Here is a 21,401-nt window from a genome sequence, read left to right as displayed (position 1 = left end):
CTCCCACTCCTTCCCCAGCCGTGGCCTTTAGGCCTCCTCCCGCTGCTTCATCCTTCTGTAAAGAAAAACCTTATACAGCGAAGGGATTCATGTAAAACTGCCTCATTTATAGATAGATAGGCAAGGCTGCCTATTACCTAGCTATGATGAACAGACCACCATCGTTGTGACAACTGATGTAGATGCCTCCAGGGTAAAGCAAAGGTTTACATATTACACAAGCAATTTAACTGTTTTCTAAACATATTGCCAAGACAGTGGGAGTTGGCAGCCCACACTGTGTTTTAGGTTTTGGAGACTTGGATTAGAAGTGACTGTTGATTATGAACCTTTTTATTTGTCTTCTATGAACTACAAGCAACCTAGTAACCCAGGAAAGAATTCTTCACAGCACTTAAACTTGTCTTCCTGGCGTCCCAAGATTACATACACAAATCACTTGACAAAAGTGGTGTAAGACTCTTGCGCATAGATAACCACACAAGACAATTGTCTTGTTCTAACCCTTAAAGAGTTCCACAAAGTGAAATGCTTTATAATCCTTTTTTGTGCAGTAGACAAGGAAGAAAAGAAAGGAGGTTGGGCAAAGATTATCCAAAGGAAAGAAAGAGACTCTTTTGGGGTTCCAGTTGAAACACAATAAAGAACATAATTAACTTCACAATTCTTTGTGTTTTTCGTTTGACTGCAGGGAGGAGATGAAAGAGGACTGCTAAGCCTCGCATTCCATCCCAATTACAAGAAAAATGGAAAGTTGTATGTGTCTTATACCACCAACCAAGAACGGTGGGCTATCGGGCCTCATGACCACATTCTTAGGGTTGTGGAATACACAGTATCCAGGTATCACTAAAAGGCATCAAAGCATAGATATTTTTCATCTTATTTTCACATCATCTTTTCATAAGTTTTTTTTATTTAGAAGTTGCAAATAAGTAGCCAAATAAGGTGGCAATAATTAAATCATTATCTCCATCTTACTGAAAACTCCCTATGTGTCTTTAAGAGAAATTGGGGACAACAATGGTTTTGACATTTTTCCTCAATTATCTCTCAACTTAAAGGCTACTTCTGAAACTTGGAAAATAAGGTGATTTTTCAGCAATTTCTATTAGCTTCATTTCAAATATACGTTTCCTTATTTACTATGTGCCAGGAGTTTGTTTTTTCATTTATATACTATTTACTTTCTGAAGGACTCACCTTAAATCTTTTAACAGTCATGGTATTCTTTTCTTCCCACAATGTAGAAAAAATCCACACCAAGTTGATTTGAGAACAGCCAGAGTCTTTCTTGAAGTTGCAGAACTCCACAGAAAGCATCTGGGAGGACAACTGCTTTTTGGTCCCAACGGCTTTTTGTACATCATTCTCGGTGATGGGATGATTACACTGGATGATATGGAAGAAATGGATGGGTTAAGGTAAAAGACTGATCACAAATGGGTTCCTGTCAAGGTTAAAATGGTTTAAGTGCCAGGAGAAAAGGTGGGCACCGGTGAATTAAGAATCATCTTTGAAAGGTCACCTTGTTTAAATACTTAAATTTTGTAGTCAGTGTCTGCATTTATGAAATGGAGAGGAATTCACTAATATGCTATGTGATCTTTTGTTTGTCATGAAAAGAGTTACTCTTGTGTAGTTCTCTGCTCCCGGGTTGCCTCTGCTACACACAGCACTGAAAAGCAGTGGCCCTGTACAACCTTACTGCCTCTCAACACTGTGTAATGGGCTAAGATCGCCCAGCGAAGCTGCTTGGGGAATATAGAATACATAGATGTAGGCTGACAAAAATTAAGAGAACAGAGGCAGAAAAAAAAAAAAAAGCAGCGTACTGCTGATGCCACAGTCCTCGGCCACCACCATCACACTGTGTCTTGGTTCAGTTGCTTGTCTGGAATGCCCTGGTTTCATTTTCCACAATAAGGAATTTATTTTATTTAATTACTCATTTATTTATTCAGACAAAGTCTCACTCTATTGCTCTGGCCAGCATGTAGCGGCACCATCATGGCTCACCGTGGCTTCAAATCCCTGGGCTCAAGAGATCCTCCTGGCCTCATGCCACAAATCTGGCTCATTTTAAAATTTTCTGTAGGCCGGGCGCGGTGGCTCACGCCTGTTATCTCAGCACTTTGGGAGGCCGAGGTGGGTGGATCACGAGGTCAGGAGATCGAGGTCACCTGGCTAACACGGTGAAACCCTGTCTCTACTAAAAATACAAAAAATTAGCCAGGCGTGGTGGCGGGCCCCTGTAGTCCCAGCTACTCAGGAGGCTGAGGCAGGAGAATGGCGTGAACCCGGGAGGCAGAGCTTGCAGTGAGCCAAGACCATGCCACTGTACTCCAGCCTGGGTGACAGAGCGAGACTCCGTCAAAAAAAAAAAAAAAAAAATTTGGAGAGATGGAGTCTCGCTATGTCGCCAGGCTAGCCTTGAACTCTTGGCATCAAACAATCCTCTCACTTTGACTTCCCAAAGTGCTGGGATTACAGACATAAGCCACTGCATCCAGCCACTTTAATATTTTATTTCAACTAAGGGGATGATTCTTTCATCAATAGAGCAACCTCACCATATTTAATATAGGTGAGATATATAATGAAAATGTAAAACACATATTCTGTCCCCCAATTTCTCAGTGATTTCACAGGCTCAGTGCTACGGCTGGATGTGGACACAGACATGTGCAACGTGCCTTATTCCATACCAAGGAGCAACCCACACTTCAACAGCACCAACCAGCCCCCTGAAGTGTTTGCTCATGGGCTCCACGATCCAGGCAGGTGAGAACACGTCTGTCTTCTCCCTGGCTTTAAAGCCAGGCGGGGATCCGGGAACCGGGAAAATATAGCATAGAGCATATACCATCGCAAAGCAGCCAAAGATGGTATCTAAGGCCGTGCCTCTGAAATCACAACAGGTCATTACTCAAGTGAGTATTTAGCACTCTGTCTTCTATCATTGTGAGAAGCAGATTGAGAAGGCAGATTAGACAAGGAAAAGGACAAATTAATGGAGAAAAATTCACCTTAAAATGTGGAGAGGTTATTATCAGATAAACACTATTGGATTAGTGTAATGACCAAGACTTTAATCTGAACAGTTTAGAGAGATAAACTTTTTGATCTGTCTCCTTAAATCCCACTGAATCTTAAGTTCTTTATATATTACATGAGGGTAATAATAACTGCCTTGCAATGATTAAATAAAAATCTGTAAGTAAAGTACCAAATAGTGTGTCTGACCCCTGGTAAGTTTTAAATAAATTGCAATTCTTATTATCGTAGCTTCACTTAAAATATGATGCTGCGTGTTAATTTGCAAGGAGTTGAGCGAAATATTAACTTTTATTTCACTTTGAAAACATTGCAAATACTAAAGGACTCCATATTAACTGTTGGTACTATAATGAACCAAAACAAAAGAAAACTAAAAAGTATGTAGAGTGAGAAATTTGGGGTACATTTTGTAAAAATGCTATGAAGTATAATACAGCAATTCGGTAACAAAAGCTTCATCCAGTCTATGATCTATTATTCCTACTCAGGGATATCTAGCCACATCCATTCATTTACTAGGTAAGTTATTATTACCATTTAATGTTTATTGAGTGTTCACTATGTGCAAGGTGGATATTTCTCAAACTTTTTATTTTTATAATCCCTCATGCCCTTCATCTCCCCTCCATCAAACCCAAGTCTACAGTTCATTTCCTTTTTGGCATCTCAGCAGATCTTAAAATCTATGCGACAGGGAATACTTAAGGTGGGTTCAGGATGTGGAGGAAACTGTCACATTCCATTCCTAGAGCTCAGAACTCACAGATACCACCACAAAGCAACACTTTGAAGTCAGGCAGCCTGAGTCACCACAATCCCACTGGAGCTTTCTCACAACCTTCCTGGGGGTCCTGAACCTCAGTGCAAAAACATGGGATGAGGTGCTTTACAGACCAGATGTGTGGCAAGATGCCTGTGCTGCGGGGCCTCCCCACCTCTGGTGGCAGAGGGCTGAAGGAAAAGTTGGTGTTTATATTCCACTTCCCTCCGAGAGTATTCTAAGCAGAAGACGATTTAATAAAGTAGAAAGAAAACTAAATTAATTATTGGCTAAAAATAAAGCAAACTTTTATTAAGCACTTTGCTGCAGGGTGCTGAACTAAGTATCTTGTGTACTTCATCTCCTCTCTGCTTCTCAGCAAGGCTCACCATCAGCCCCACTTCTCCCACTCCCCTTTTATTAATAGACTAGTTTTTAGGACAGTGGTAGATGCACAGCAAAATTGAGATAAAGGTATAGACATTTTTATATTACCCTTACCTCCACACATGCATAGTCTCTCCCATTATTATCATCCCCCGTAGAGAAACATTTGTTATAGTCGATGAACTGACATTGACACGTGCAAATCACCCAGAGCCCATGGTTTACATTAGGGTTCACTCTTGGTGTTGCGCATTCTGTAGGTTTAGATAAATAGATAATAACATATACCCACCATTATAGTATCACCCAGAGAGTGTCACTGGCAGGGCGCTTTTTCACATAAGAAACTGAAGGTTACAATGGTCAAGCAGTTCTTAGTGGACCTGGTATTCAGCCAGAGCCATAGCTCCAAGCCCTCAGCAACTCCATCTGGCCTACTTTCCAGATTCGCTGTTTCTTGTTGGAAACAAGTCAATCCTCTTTTTCTCATAGTTTCTCCATCTTCAAAGAAAGGTAATAGAGGAAAATGTTCTCCCCGCTGTGGATTTAGTTCCACCTTAAGTCACAGCATGACTCTATCATGATCCCTGCCAGGCATTGTCTTCTGTGAATCATTGAACTAGAGAGGACAATAAAGGGACTGTTGCCACAGAACAACTAACCCATCTTTGGCAGATCAGGCTTATGGTTTCCCTGTCATGAATGAGATCATCTGGAGCCAAGAGTTTATGTTTTGTTTTTTGTTTTTTGTTTTTTGTTTTATAATTGCTTCATGACTCTTATGTCTCTTAAGAACCAGCACCAACTCTCATTTTTTTATCTTATTTTTTAAATTTCTATATTAGCTCCAATGGTTTGATTTTGTTTTTAAGTAATTAACATACTTTGTTGGCCTAGAACAGTGATTCTCAATGGGATAATTTTACCCCCAGGGGACATTTGGCAATGTCTGGAAACATTTTTGGTTTTCACAGTTAGGGTGTGGTGGAGGGTGAGGGAGTGATGCTACTGGCATTTCGTGTGTAGAAGCCACAGATGCTGCTAAACACCCTGCAGTTGGCAGCGCAGCCTCCCCAGACCAAAAATTACCTGGCCCAAAATGTCAGCAGTGCCAAGGTTGAGAAACCTAAAAACAATGCAAGCCTGTTTTCCACACTTTTGATAACTTCAAAAATTGTATTATATAACTTTATTCTTCCCCCAATCCAAGCTCCTCATACCCAGTCCCTCAGTGATTGAAATATTCCACAAACCTCGAGCCCCTCTTATATTCCTGGCTTTGAACCAGATAACAGAAAGATAGTGATGAAGTTGCAAGTCCTGCCTCCTCTTATGGAGCTTCCTGTCAGTGGCTTAAGTCACAGAGATACTCTGGCCCCCAGATTAGGAATGGAAAACATGAAAACAGAGTCAACGTAAAGACCTCAACTTTTGTAGGGACCAGCTTTACCATATTCGCGGAATTAGAGCACATGTTTTCCTGTGTTAGAGCAACCTAAGTTTTAGAATGCAGCAAATTCATATAAGAAACCCAAAAATAATATTATAACTAGTACTGTATTGTGTGGCACAGAGATGAGTTGACAGTGACACTTTTTTTTTTTAATGTTATTTTACCTTAAATTCTGGGATATGCATGCTGAACATGCAGGTTTATTACATAGGTTTACATGTGCCATGGTGGTTTGCTGCACCTATCAACCCATCATCTGGCTTTTAAGCCCCACATGCATTAGGTGTATCTCCTAATGCTTTTCGTCCCTTTGCACCCCACTCTGCAACAGGCCCCGGTGTGTGATGTTTCCCTCCCTGTGTCCATGTGTTCTCATTGTTCAACTCCCACTTATGAGTGAGAACATGCAGTGTTTGGTTTTCTGTTCCTGGATGGTGACACTGGTTCTTATTCACAATACTTTATCAGTGTATTATACAAGTGATATTCCTTAAGAACAGACTAACAATTGTTTTAAGACAGTGTGCACATTTGTAACATAAGAAATTATAAATCATAACAAGAGAAATTAAGAAATATATTCCAGAGATTAAGCTTCAACCAAGTAAGCAAACACACTGGACTACTTCCTTCAGTGCTTTCTAGAAGATCCAAACTAAATTGCTCATAGGATCCTTGCCAGCCCACAAAGGGCTCCTTCCTATGTCAGAAACCTCCAGTCTGAGCTTGGAAAAGATCACGGTAGGAATTAATGTGCATCCCCTCTTGTTATGCAGATGTGCTGTGGATCGACATCCCACTGATATAAACATCAATTTAACGATACTTTGTTCAGACTCCAATGGAAAAAACAGATCATCAGCCAGAATCCTACAGATTATAAAGGGGAAAGATTATGGTATGTAGAGCATAATTTGCTGATTTTACTTTAGTTCGAGTTTTGTTTTAGTATATTTAGTAATTGAAGAAAAAAGGATTTCTGAAAAATGAGCATTTCGGAAAGCATAAAAACACTGGCCTAACAATCATGAGGGAGTAAATTGCTCACTTTTTAAAGCTCCAGTGACTCTTACAAGCCCTGAGGGTTCCATCTGGTTAATTACCATGGATTGAAAGGTTCTCAGTAGGTCCAAAAAATTTAACAGTCCTTCAAAAGTTAGCAGCTTATATTTTGCTCATCAGAGACTCAAGATGAATAACTTCTATTCAATAGGGGAGAGCAGCTTGTCTTAACATCTTATATACAGAGAAAAGTGTTAAAAGTAAGACATTTCTCAACATCCAACATGCCTGTCTCAGCAGTTAGGAAAACTGTAAGTGATTCAAATAAGAATGTAATTTTTTAAAAAAATGTTTATCTTAGAGAAAACAAAGTAATCAACTTGCAAAAACAAGTCATGGGAATGGGACATTCAAGCAGTATTTTTAATAACATGATTACTTGAATATTTAGAGAGAACATGTAAAAATATAAAGTTGGATAATAATAAAGTTCAAAACACTTAGTTTTTTCAATATTTTAGTATTTATTCCTTTTGAAGGAAGCAATATATCAACCATTATTATGATTCAGGAAGCACAGCAGATTAAGATTATTAAATTGATTGCTTTTTCTATTTACTCATTCAATACAGATATTTGTTTAACACCAGGAATGAAGCAGCTGTGTTAGTTCATGTGGTATTCAGTTATTTTACTTTTTTTAGGTGTGTGTGTGTGTGCGTGCGCACGCGCATCTTTTAAAAGCCAAACCAAAGAGTAATGTGATTTGAAAAAAAAAAAAAACTAATGAGTCACTAGCTCGATAGAATTTTGGCTATATTTGTAGATTAAACAAAATTCTACAGTCACATTAATTGAGGTTAAGCTAAAATTGGTTACAACATTAACAGCACTACATTTATTTATTTTAAAACACATCTACAGTGCTTACTGCATGCCAGACCCTATAGTAAGCACTTTATATTCATTTCCTTTACAGAACAACTCTATGTGATAGGCACTGTCATTGGCCACATTGTACAAATGAGGAAACTGAGGCACAGAAAGATTAATTGTCACACAATACAAAGTGGCAGAGTCTGGATTTGAATCTGAGCAGCCTAAGTCAAGAGTCTGTGACCTTAATTGTTCAATTATGCTACCTCTCAGTGTGCTCATTATTTAAAATTTCTCTAACCTTTTCTACTTTTTTGTAGTATCATATATACCATAATCACAAGAGAGGGGAAGAGGTCATTAAAATTACCATCTTTCCACAAAAGCCTTTGATAAAATCTGTTGATAATGACTTATTTGATATTAAATACATAAAAGGTAATTTTCAGATTAGTTTGCAAGTAGCTTTAGAGCTTTTCCATTACAGTTAGCATGCAGATATCCAAGTATGTAATGGCCTGAACAGAAAGACAGAGGCACAAGGCTATACACATGTAATCAGGAGTTATTGAAATAGACTTTGTTATCCACACAACTCTATGAACAGAACATTAAAATATTTTAATGAAGATATTACTTGACTAAGTTACAACATTTTCACATATAGAATAAGTGCATATTTAAAGACCTTTTCTGTACTATGTTTTTATTTTCATTAAAGTGTAGGCTTTTAAACATTTTATATCTTTTGACAGAGGTCTGTCTCAATTTACTCAATATATGCAGAAGCATTTCTACAAAAACTTAGTATGTAAAGCCTTAAACGTTTTTTTAAAGTATTTTGGTTCTAAAGTAAATAATCATGAGTCACAAAATATCCAGATTCTAATTTCATTGAAAACTTGGTATGTCTTGAAAATTACAACAGCAGGCGTTTGCAGAGCATGCTCATTTCATTTAGCTGTACATGGAGGTCTTTTAATGTTGATGTTATTTAGCAAAGACTGCTTTCATTAAATATCCCTAGCAAGAAACCCTTTGGTGTATCATAGAACACATTTCAGAGTTAAATCACTGTAGTAATTGTTGTTTGGTGTACATTCCTTTAACTTTACGAAAATATGTTTCATTTGATCTAATGCTATGTTTCTTTTCAGAAAGTGAGCCATCACTTTTAGAATTCAAGCCGTTCAGTAATGGTCCTTTGGTTGGTGGATTTGTATACCGGGGCTGCCAGTCAGAAAGACTGTATGGAAGCTATGTGTTTGGAGATCGTAATGGGTAGGTTTCCTGATACCACAACAGTATGATATATCAAATGATATACCCATTAATCATTTGGCAAACTGCCACAAAATATTCAAATGATTGTCTCTTTTTGTGCGTCAGATGGGGATCACACATAAATAGTATTTACTGTTAGTTCCATAGATATAGTGGTTTCATTGAAGAACTTCCATAAAGATGCTGTCTAAACAGGCTTGATAAATTTCATAAAATAATTTTTAAGTGCGCAGAAGTCTTCAGATGGACTTTTCATATTATTTGGGCTCTTCCCTTCATCCTCAACATAAATTTATCATGACAATAAATAATTTGAAAACTATTATTTTACTTGCCGTATAAATATTTTTAAATTATACTGGAAGGCTCAAGATTTTTGGTTTTGCCAAATTTTCAGGACTTTAAGCAAGATAATAAAATTTGTCTCTATAAGTAGGAATAATACAAAATTAAATTATAGTCTCAATTTTCAAGGTCACATTGTGGATAATTGTAAGAAACTCTGTGACAAAATCCAAATTAAGAATCTTGTTTCCTAAGTCACTGGCATTCAGGCATATGGCAGAGCTGATACTCTTGGTCGCTACAAGGAACTAGAAAAATGTACTGACCCCATGCTCTTCCCCTGTCCCTCTCTCTGATTAATAGCACAGCATGGATTCTAGTCCTGGCAAGGAAGTATCATTCTCTGGATGAAGGGGAGGGCTTTTCTCATACTCAGGTACTTTTAGTGCCCCCTCCAAACAAAATCCTATCTTTCAGTATTTTCGCCACATATGGGAATTTCACAGTACTCACACACATTATGGGCTTTATTATTTTCCCCTTTAGAAGCCAGGTCTATGGCAAAGCAATTGTTTGTTATGAATTTTATTTTAGACATTTTATTGTCATCATTAAACAAAAGTATGTATTCATTGTAGGTTTATGTTATGTTTTGTTGTAGGAATTTCTTAACTCTCCAGCAAAGTCCTGTGACAAAGCAATGGCAAGAAAAACCACTCTGTCTTGGCACTAGTGGGTCCTGTAGAGGCTACTTTTCCGGTCACATCTTGGGATTTGGAGAAGATGAGCTAGGTACTGTACAATCTGCCTTGAAGCATAAATATAGCAATCTTATCCTCTACTTGTTGGAAATGTAATCTACAGCAAAGACTACCTACTCCAGAGATTAAGATGGTCCAGTTATATATTCTCTACCAGTAACTTTTCCCTGAAGGCCTTTATATTTTATTTTCACACTAGAAATACTAAAATATAAGGCAGAAAAATGGGAGGCAGGGAAAATAATTTTTTAGTCCTGAAGAGATAATTTTTTAAATGTTTAACAATATGTTTGATTATACATCTGAGTAATCTGTATATATTCTCTATCTAAAAACCCTTCCATTTATCCATGTCTCTTGGAATAAATAAAAAAGTTTTGTTGGAATCTGAAACTTGCCTTACCTGCTATTTCTTTTTTCTTTTTGCCCATGGGGGCATGAAACTTGAGCAAGATGATCTGAGTACAGATCTTCTTTCCAATAGAATAGAAATTATGTTCTCATGGGACAATCTATGGTATAACATATAATGTATTTCTTGGCATGTTTATCAAAATGTATGCAGCTTAAAAAGCAAAAAAGAAGTTGAAATTGAAATATGATTCATCAGTGAGTAAATATTTTACTCTCTACTAATTCAAATTATAGAGATAAATGTAGTTTCATAGTGACTCATTTAAAAAATAATATTCAAACAAACCATAACTACTATGCTCCTTTAGCCTCAGAGATAAATTTCTAGGCATAAAGAAGAATGTATGTTTCTCATGTAAATCAGAATATTTTCTCTAAAACTTCAGATTTGGATTTTTTTACATCAAATGGAGACTTCATCAGAAATAGTTTCATGCTCTTTACTTAGAATAATAAGGGACTCAGACAAGACTGTTGAAACACATAAGACACGTTTCAGAGCCACAGGAACATAACAATTCAAAGAAGAGAATCCAGTCTACTCTTTTCTTGTTCCAGTACTGAAAGCAATTTAAAAATTTTCCTTAACATTCCCTTACCCCACTCAAAGGAACCAGAAAGATACTTTTCCTCACTTACATCCTCTATAATATAATTTTAATTTCACTGGCAAACAATGATTTCAAAAGTAAAAGAATGAGGACAGGCATCGTGGCTTACGCTTGTAATTCCAGCAATTTGGGAGGCCGAGGCAGGTGGATCATCTGACGTTGGGAGTCCGAGACCAGTCTGGCCAACATGGTGCAACCCCATCTCTACAAAAACTACAAAAAATCAGCTGGGTATAGTGGCAGGCCCCTGTAATCACAGTTACTTGGGAGGCTGAGGCAGGAGAATCGCTTGAACCCTAGAGGTGGAGGTTGCAGAGAGCCGAGATTGCACAAAGAATGGTTTGTGTCTGAATTAGAGATGAATGTTTAGATGTTGTGACTGAATAATTCTGATTTTCCCAGACCTTGCTACAAATGATTCATCATCACTCATTATGTTAACATCACCACCATTAGGTAAACCATCCCAAATGTCTGTGTCCACTTAATACTATTTAGGAGCAGAACTAAAAAATAAAAATACATAATCCTGACTCTCCAAAAGCTACAACCCTGAATATACCTCATAATTAAAATAAATACAGTTTCACTGGATTACATTTTAATGTGAAACTCCCTAGCTTTAATTGAAGAACCATACAAGAAAGTGAGTAAGTTTTTGCACCTTTTGAAATAAAAGTATTGAGAGTCTGGGACTTTGCATATTATTTTTTAACTATAAAGTCAGGATGGATTTGTTGTGAGGATTAAATGAAGTAAACTACAAAATATTTGACAAAATAATTTTAATTATTTTGCTTACATTCCTTTGTACTTTCATTTTTATTTTTTCTGTTGTGCCTACGTTTTTAGTACAAACTGCGTAAATCTTTTTCAGAAGTAGAAAAGTAGCAGGGTGTGTTTGATGCACAATAGTAAGAGAAATATAGACTAAATCAAAGATTATTTCATGAGGGAGGACCAAATATAAATTTTAAAACTTTATAAATGTGTAATTATAAATACAGCTTCTAATTTTCTATTCACATGATCAATTCAACACATAGAATTATATGGAAGTAGTGGTGATAAACGGGGTGGTTTTCTCCTAAAAGAGTACCCCATCTGTTGTATTTCATCATTATAAACAATAGCTAGCATCAAGAGTTAGAGTTTAGAGAGTTGAGACTGAGCATCACGGTCTCTCTCTCTCTCTCTGTCTTTCTCTCCCCTCTCCCCCAGTGTTTATTTTAACATATTGTGATGTACTTTCATATCTTCCAAAAAAGTTAAAGATTAAGAAGGCACAACCCAATTTCATGTGGCCTCAAATTATCAATTAATGGTAACAACTTGATAACTAACATTTATCAATCTTGCACAGAAATAAATCAAGATAAAACTTGTCCATTTAATATTCACTCAACAAATATTTATTGAGCACCTACTCTGTGCAAAGCTCTGTTCTGGATGCTGGGGATGCAGCAGTGGATAACGAGACAAAAGTCGGCTGGATGCGATGGCTCACGCCTGTAATCCCAGCACTTTGGGAGGCCGAGGCGGGTGGATCACGAGCTCAGGAGATAGAGACCATCCTGGCTAACACGATGAAACTCCGTCTGTACTAAAAAAAAAAAAAAAAAAAAATTAGCCAGGCATGGTGGTGGGCGCCTGTAGTCCCAGCTACTTGGGAGGCTGAGGCAGGAGAAACTCTTGCAGTGAGCCGAGATCGCGCCACTACACTCCAGCCTGGGTGACAGATGACACTCTGTCAAAAAAAAAAAAGAAAAAAGACAAGAAGTCTAAACTAGTGTCATGAAATTTATGTTGCACAGGAGGAGGAAAATCAAAATAAATTTTTAAAAATATTATATATAAATTGATGATAAATGCTTTGAAGAAAAATCTAGTAGTGAAGAGGAATTTGTTGGGAGTTGGGGAAGATGCGATTTTAAAGTGCAGTCAGGAAAGGTGATATTTAAGTACAGCCTTGAAGGAGGGGCAAAAAGATGAACCTAGTGGAGACTCACAGGAAGATGGAGCCTGTAATAGGGGCCTGGAACAGCAAGAACCTGAGACAGGAGCCTGAGTTGGGAACTTGCCTCCCATGTGTGAAACCACAAGCCAGTGAGGCTAGAGAAGAGTGAACAAGAGGGCAAAATGTTGCAGATGAGGCTATAGCAGTAAGTGCTACTGTCAGGACCTGCTTTTGCTCTGAATGAGATAAGAAGCTATTGCAAGGCATTGAAACAAAGGAGTGTGATCCAACTTACATGATCTAACTCTTTTGAAAAGAATCCCTGTGGCTGGTACGTTGAGAATACACACAGAAGAACAAGAGTGGCAACAGGGAGCTCAGTTAGACAGCTGTTACCATAATCTAGATGAGAAATAATATCTGCTTGCACTGGAGTAGTAGTGGGATATGGAAAGGAGTGACTGGAATCTGGAATTCTGGATGCACTGTAAAGGCAGACATGTGAGACTCTTGCATAATCTTTAGGCAAGTGATTTTCTTGTGGACAGATGGAGATAGATTTACATACAGAATAACTGCCAGGCAATAGGAAGTAAGGACCTGTACTGCTATAAATTTGCTTACTGTTATTTCTTTCTTTAACAGGTGAAGTTTACATTTTATCAAGCAGTAAAAGTATGACCCAGACTCACAATGGAAAACTCTACAAAATTGTAGATCCCAAAAGGTGAGATTTCTTTTTATCCCATTAAGTCAATAATTTTCTTCTTCCAGTTATTTTAGTTCATTCAATTAATGATAGGAACATCACAATTAGCAATCAGCCAAGACATACACTTCTGTCACTTCCATATGCTTAGCACTGTCCTGAGAGGATCCTCTTCCCCTGTCTATGATGACTGATGCCACTATGCAGAACTGTAAAAGCTCATTCGTGTGGTTCTTGCTGTCATCACAGAGCAACATTATATTCATGGAATCAGAGTCTTCAGTTAAAAGCCAGACAGGGGCCCTGACATGTGAGGCAGTGGCTTAGGCTCTGGTGTTGGAAGCCATAAACTCTCCTTATTGTAAAGAAAATGAGAAACATACTGGCAGACATGACAGGTGTTTAGTATGATTTTTGTTAAGTAAACAGGTAAGTTACTCTGGCAGTTCAACATCTGAGCCTCATTTGGAAACTATCTGAAAGCTCACAGCGCTCATGTAGACTGTGGTGACTAGACAAATATAAACTTAAGTAGGGTTTTGTTATTTGCTTCAGCAAAAGAAAGATTTGAATGTTTTAATCCTTTAAAGAATATGTTTATCTCGCCCCGGTCCTTCCCACTCACGCATCACAACATTTATACATATGTACTTTAATCATCTTGAATCATCACTAGTCAGTTGTTAATTTCATGGATCAAACCTGAGTTATCAGAAGCTGCTAAAATTATATGTTGTTGAAAAGACATTAGTCATAAATTTAGAAACAGCTAATCATAACGAAACCTGAGGATCCTTACAGACACGACTGTTGCTGAACACTTGGACTTGTTACTCTTCAGCCACACCATGCTGCAAATTTCAGATTCCTTCTATATTATTTTCATGACTCCATTTTCAAATTTCAATTCAAGTCTTTTTCAAAAAAGTTAATTCTAATACTCTGAAAAGTTTACTAAGGGCATTTTAAAATATTCTTTTTAAATTGTAAATTGTGTATGTTTTTCTGAAATTTTCTCCTTTTTTATATGACAAAACACTTTTCTGAGGGAAACGCAGGTTGACATTGGATCTTGCAGAACAAAAAGAAGAACCAGTTCTAAACGATCTCTGGGCAGTATCACATATCATATATCACAGGTTGATAACATCCCTTCTCTATTTAACTGTATACATTTTCTTTCACAGTAAGAGAAATACTCATCTATATACTACATCAATTTTTTCCCCTCAAATGTGAAATTAATGTCCTCCATAAGAAAAGCAAAGACATAAACAACAACAACAAAAAGTCAGACACTTAGGGGATTGTTGAAGTTGGCAACCTTAAGAATAAAAAATCAAACTAATGTTAATTCACAAAATTCTAAAGATTCATAATGAGGTGTAGGGGTTTCACTCAGATATAATACAATTAGTTTCAAAACAGTCATTGTTATTCCATTATACTGTCTAAGTCTATATGTTTTTGCAAAGTACCTGGTAGCATTGTAATGGATTCTCTCTCCTTCTTACAAAAATCTTTCTCTCTTCATCTGGATTGTTTAGTCTGTGGCTGAGTTGAGGTGAATTTTACACCTTCAGTCTATTATTAGTGTCTAATTACCAAGGTTGCCATAAGGGACCTTGGCTTTGTGATCTTAGTTCTCCTCTAGTAGGGTGGTCTCAGAGTGACATACCTGAAGGCCTGACTTCTCATTATGGTGCCTGTTTCTGGTGAGTCATGTCATGTGGGGGGCCTGGGTTAAGATTTGTGTTTGCTTTTCAGAAGGTGGGGGAAGTAGCAGAGTCCCAAAGAAACCGTCCTTGTACACAGACATGAGCATAAATTTCAAAATTAAACTGACTATAAGAAAACAAATGTTTTTATAAACATTTGTTGGGAGCCTCATGCTGTTTTGATTTGGCCATCAATGTTTATTGTTATTATATTTCTTCCTAGATGAGTTGAAGTTCTATATAAGCAGACACTTAAGTGTGTGAACAGGATTATTTTGGACACAAACTAATTACAAGCATAGTAATGTTCAGGATGTCTGTGTTAGGGCAGAATTGTTTTTCTAAAATTTTTGAGGCTGAATTTTAAAAAAGAATCTTATCAACTATAAAAACAATATATAGACACATTTTGTTATACCAAAAATCAAACACACAAATTAAACTCTTAGGTTAATTGTATTCTCGTACCAAAGCCCCCAGACTTGCTAGAATAATGTTTTCAGAATAACTTTCAAACAGCAGTTGATTTGTGGCCCAAGAAGAGAAAAGCAGAAAACTATGAAATTTTTATTTTCTGTATTATATGTCATAGAAGTTACATTCTTACCATAGGATTTATGTTTTTCCTATTTTTTTCCTACATGTGCACATGCACACACACACAAACACACAATGAGGGAGTTTAGAAACCATAGAAACTATATATGTAGTATCTCTTAAATCATTTTGGCAAAAACAGATAAGGTTCTAGTATTACCACCTCAGTCTGTAAGGACAATTTGATCTAAAGCTGTAAGCTACATAATCATTTACGTAAGTTTCAAATCAATTACAGTGTGCAGCAATCTCAGAAAAGGATGGTGAGATATCCTCTTGTAAAAATTAAATGCCATTGTTTAGCACGAAAAAAAAATAAAAAAGAAAATGCCTAGAACTCAGGAGTTAAGAAAAAACTCCTGAGTTAAGAAAAAACTCCACCAGGCCGGGCATGGTGGCTCACGCCTGTAATCCCAGAACTTTGGGAGGCCGAGGTGGGTGAATCACCTGAGGTCAGGAGTTTGAGACCAGCCTGGCCAATCTGGTAAAAACTCCGTCTCTAGTAAAATCACAAAAACTTAGCTGGGCATGGTGGTGGGTGCCTGTAATCCTAGCTACTCAGTAGGCTGAGGCAGGAGAATCACTTGAACCCAGGAGGAGAAGGCTGCAGTAAGCCGAGATCATGCCATTACACTCCAGTCTGGGTGACAGAGTGAGACTCTGTCTAAATAAAAAAAAAAAGCAACTTCCAAGGAAACAGAAAAGGAATTAAGTTTGCCTCCATGTTAGAACATTGTACACACTCTTGGAATACCTTCAGGGATTGAACAGTCACATCTTATGGCAGAGCAGAGTTAAGGTCAAATCAGCACCAATCACCCAGTTTACTCAGCCAACTCACAGGATCCAAAAAAGTCTCTAGTACTGAATTCAGTATGCCTTAGCCTGGGGGCTCCTTCAGCTAGCAGTTCTAGAAAACAGATTTAGATAAACTGAACACAAAATCTTGGCAATAATTTTACTTTCACTTAGTAGTGCCATCTGAAACTAGTCAAGATTGGGAGGAAGTCTATCTGGGTCAGACAGGGAGTCAATTGGTCTGGTCTCTAAATCTTCCTTAGTGTAGCACCCAGCATAGATTATTTCACCATACTGCACCCCTTTGTCCATCAAAAAATATGTAGAAGATGATATTTCTGTCCCTGCTGCATTCTACAGAGGGCTGTGAAGGTGTTTAAATAATATATTTTAAACATATTACATTCTTTAGTAATTTTTGTATGTTTATTCCAGGCATTCCAGGATTATTTTCAGATGATCTCTCAACTTTTAAGGTTCCTTTAGTTCCAAAATTGGAATAAAGACATCTATGGAGCTTCTAATAACCTTCAATAGAGCCAGGCATGGTGGCTCACGCCTGTAATCCCAGCACTTTGGGAGGCCGAGATGGGAGAATCACTTGAGGTCAGGAGTTCAAGACCAGGCTGGCCAACATGGTGAAACCCTCTATGTACTAAAAATACAAAAATTAGCTGGGCGTGGTGGTGCATGCCTGTAATTCCAGCTACTCAGGAGGCTGAGGCAGGAGAATCACTTGAATCCAGGAGGTGGAAGTTGCAGTGAACCGAGATCATGCCACTGCACTCCAGCACTGGGCAACAGGGCGAGACTCCGTTTCCAAAAAAAAAAAAAATAACTCTTAATACGTAGTTTTCAAATGTCCAAATTATACCTTGGTTGCTCTTTGCTAAATCCTTTCAGAAGCACATAAATGTTCCTAGGGGTGGAAATTAAAGAATTCCAACAAAGTTATGTAACTTCCAAGATTTAGTTTTATAGAACACAAATTTTTTCATAGTATTGACAAATATTCTTTAATTTTTGTTTCAGATGAACTTAAACCAAATGACTTTTTTTGAAACTTTTCCAGGCTTTATTTCTCTAGGAATTTGTAAAGGAAAATTATTCTCCATCATGTAGATTTAATTACTATGTACCCACTCTTGCTATATTTTAACATATCGCTTATCTGTTACCCAACCAAGTCACACAGACCATTCCCTTAATGAGTCTATAAATTAACAATGCAAATTCCAGGCTTGAGGGGTCATTTTATAGAAATATTGTATCCCCAATCTCCTCTGTGACCAATATCAAAAACTGCCCCTCATTCTTCTTCCCCCCATGGCCCACTTACTGCCCTTTGTTTATTGTTTTCTTAATATCTTCATCCTACTTCTTATTAGACTGGATGCTAAAGAGTGTTTTTACAAAAAAATCACTTCATAAGAGGAAACCAGTTCTGTTTATCCTTTGCATATGTCTCAGGGAGCCAGCAGGCAGCTCTGCCATCCCAAAGAAAGTTATACATAATAGAGCAGCTTTAGCCCAATAAGCCAGTCTAGTCCCAATTCATCAGTCAAAGTTTTATGCAAGTGGCCCCCCTAAGTTGATAAATTCCCACAGTGCCTGTTGACCCAGCTGCCAAGTCCTCTTGCAGCAGGTGGTGTTTTCATGGCCACCCTGACAGTAATACAAACTGTTTAGCAGCTCCATTGACCTTTCAGCTATTAACAGGGATACAGGCTCCACTAGGGACTAGTTTTCAAACATGACAGAATTTCTTAACACTAGAGGTCATGAACAAGTATATGCCCTATAAAAGTCCATTCAGCATGGTGGATTTGAAGTCTAAGAGGCAAGGAAACATTTTCCACATTTTTGCTATCATCATTATTCTATGTATCCAGTAACCAAAGATGAATATACATGTATCTGTCTGATTATATTCTTTCTCAGTATACTAGATTTCCTGTTGTTGTGCACAATACCTTTTCAACTAACAAATCCCTACTAAGCTGCCATATAGCATCTGAAATTTTAGAGATACACTACAAAAGAATTGAGCAAGATCAAAGTTGAAACTTCTAATGAATGGATAAGCATGCATACATAATAGATGGTAGCAGCCTGAGTATAACTAAAATTTTATTCATACTTTAGTAAGATTTGCATACATGTACATGTGTACAGACACACTGAAACATACAGGTAACACATGCAATGTTATGTAGAGCCATCACCTATTTCAAAATAAATAGGCACTATTATATAATAATTTGTGAAAAAAACTTTGTGTGACCGTGTTATTTTAAAGTGTTTATGTCTTATTTTTAAAATCCATCATATGCTTTTATTCCAAATGCTGACAGATTTGTATTTATAAAATGCAAAACTACTTCTATTTCTCCCCTACTTGAAATCCTTCACTGGTCTCCCACAGCTATTAAAGATGAATCTAAACTCTTAATTTTTCCCCAACTTTAAGGTAAAATTGACAAATAGGAATTGCATATATTTACGGTGTACAACATGATGTTTTTATAAATGTTGTGAAATGACTGAGTCAAGTTAACTTGCATATCCGTCACCTTACATACTTATCATTATTTATAGTGAGAACATGTACCAGTCTTCTTGTGTGTACGTATATATATATCTCCTATTTCCTGGAAATGTGACATATGACCACAGCATTCAAAGGAATTTTCTCTTTTATTCTAAGTAGTCTCTCTTAAGCTATGAATTTCAAATCTTAGAATATCATCTTCTTTAGTAATTGGACAGATTGCTATGAAAACTTGACTGAATTGCCACTTCAAACTGGCATTCATTTAAAAAGATATAATATGGAGAATGTGAATGATGAAGAATATATTCTTCAAAGTGAGACTTATATATTGAGTCAAAAATTCCTAAAAGCATTTTCTTTTCAATTAACATGGCCATAACCACTGCCATACCCACCACTGTCTCTTCTAGGACAATGCTAGAAGTCTGATATTAGTCCTTTTGAATATCTTATACTTTTATCATAAGGTAGTATATCATCAGATATTGTAGTCCCTTAGATAAAGACAGATTTAATGTTGCATTAGATATGTCTAAAACAGTCATGCAAATTTTTTGAAAAGATGTTTTCTAGAGGAAGATGTAGCTTGTAAAGAAAAAACTGCATCTTAGCATGACTTTGTTACTAATTCATTTCGGTTGAGTTAAAAAAAACTGTTACTTAAATGACTTATTTTTGTCAACTGTGACTAACGAATGATATATGAACATCAAAATTTGGAAATTTATCAGGCTAGTCATCTTCAAAGAGAATTTGAACTGACATTCCTGTGCTCTTTCATAGGAAAGAAACTTGTTTTAAATTTCTTTTCTCCTTTAAAGCATTTAGTGAATCTTAAATTTCTACCTTTGAATGATATGAAATTAAAACACTGGTAGATCTATTGCTTTATAAGTGGGGAAATGGAGTTAAGAATTTTTTTTTGATGATTTCTAAAAGAAAAATACTGCATTCTTAAAACTTTTGAATGATGTTGTAATACAAGTGTTATTTATTTATTCTCTGTGTGTGTGCATGTGTGTGTGTTTGAGACGGAGTTTTGTTCTTGATGCCCAGGCCGGAGTGCAATGGCATGATCTCAGCTCGCTGAAATCTCTGCCTCCCGGGTTCAAGCGATTCTCCTGCCTCAGCCTCCCAAGTAGCTGGGATTACAGGTGCATGCCAACAAACCCGGCTAATTTTTTGTATTTTTTGTAGAGACGGGGTTTCGCCATATTGGCCAGGCTGGTCTCAAACTCCTGGCCTCAGGCAATCTGCCTGCCTTGGCCTCCCAAAGTGCTGGGATTACAGACATGAGCCACAGTGCCCAGCCTATTTATTGTATTCGTTAATATTAGTTGTCATTCTCCTGGGCTGTTTTCATCACAATAAAAATAGATAAAATCTGAAAAAATTTCTCTGATTATATTATTACATAAGCAATACTTGTGTCTAACATTTTTATCAATTATGGTTTATGAATTAAGTATTTAAGTTAAAAACTTGATTTTGGACATGAAATTCTGAACAGAATATATTTCCTTCTTTATATTAGGAAGCAATGGCATTGGCTTTTTTATTATACCCTAATTATTTAGTTTTTATTTTTGTGCCATATCAGAGTAAGTACAGATATAATCCAAGATTCCTGATTTGATTAGTCCTGATTTCATTAGAAGCATTTTTTGTATGTCTCCTGTGTTCATTTATGTGCCACAGAGGCAGAGAATGAATAAAAAGTTGGTCCCAGCCCCTAAGGAGTTTATTTTTACCTTAAACCAGGAGACTACATATATTATTAAAATGTAAAAATTATTATTTGAGGTAAAACACTTTGAAACAAAAATACTGTACCATAACACTGTACATTATAAATTGCCAAACTGATGATCCAGAAGTTATTGATGTAGGTAAAATCCACCATTATTTGGTTTCCCATTTCTGTTCTGCTACAGTGTGACTTTCTTTAACACTAATAAGCTCATGTACAAAAGAGAATCTCAGCATAACATGAAAGTAGTTTTGCAGCTTTTCAAGCAAGACGTAACAAGAATTATAGGGAAAGGAACACGCCCTCAGTCTAGCTGTTGCACAGGCAGAAAAAGCCTTTTCAACTGAGCCGTCAATGAAAAGTAAGTACCTGCACTGGGTTTCCGCCTTTCAAGATGCATCCCACAGCCTTCCATGGCTCTCTTC

At 37.0% G+C, this 21,401-nt stretch overlaps 1 protein-coding gene across 1 annotated transcript in view; it reads left to right on the top strand.

Moving 5' to 3' along the window:
• HHIP (hedgehog interacting protein) overlaps positions 1-21,401 on the top strand; it is a 93,387-nt gene that overhangs the window by 60,706 nt on the left and 11,280 nt on the right. Inside the window, exons 5-11 of the mRNA XM_011957080.1 lie at positions 692-843; positions 1,251-1,424; positions 2,641-2,784; positions 6,437-6,558; positions 8,696-8,819; positions 9,769-9,899; positions 13,496-13,577. Coding sequence (XP_011812470.1) covers positions 692-843; positions 1,251-1,424; positions 2,641-2,784; positions 6,437-6,558; positions 8,696-8,819; positions 9,769-9,899; positions 13,496-13,577 — 929 coding nt within the window. The remainder of the gene's footprint in view (positions 1-691; positions 844-1,250; positions 1,425-2,640; positions 2,785-6,436; positions 6,559-8,695; positions 8,820-9,768; positions 9,900-13,495; positions 13,578-21,401) is intronic.

This window comes from Colobus angolensis, unplaced genomic scaffold (genome assembly GCF_000951035.1).
Source record: "Colobus angolensis palliatus isolate OR3802 unplaced genomic scaffold, Cang.pa_1.0 Scaffold111, whole genome shotgun sequence".
Classification (NCBI taxonomy): Eukaryota; Metazoa; Chordata; class Mammalia; order Primates; family Cercopithecidae; genus Colobus; species Colobus angolensis.
This window is presented reverse-complemented; position numbering and strand designations above follow the sequence as displayed.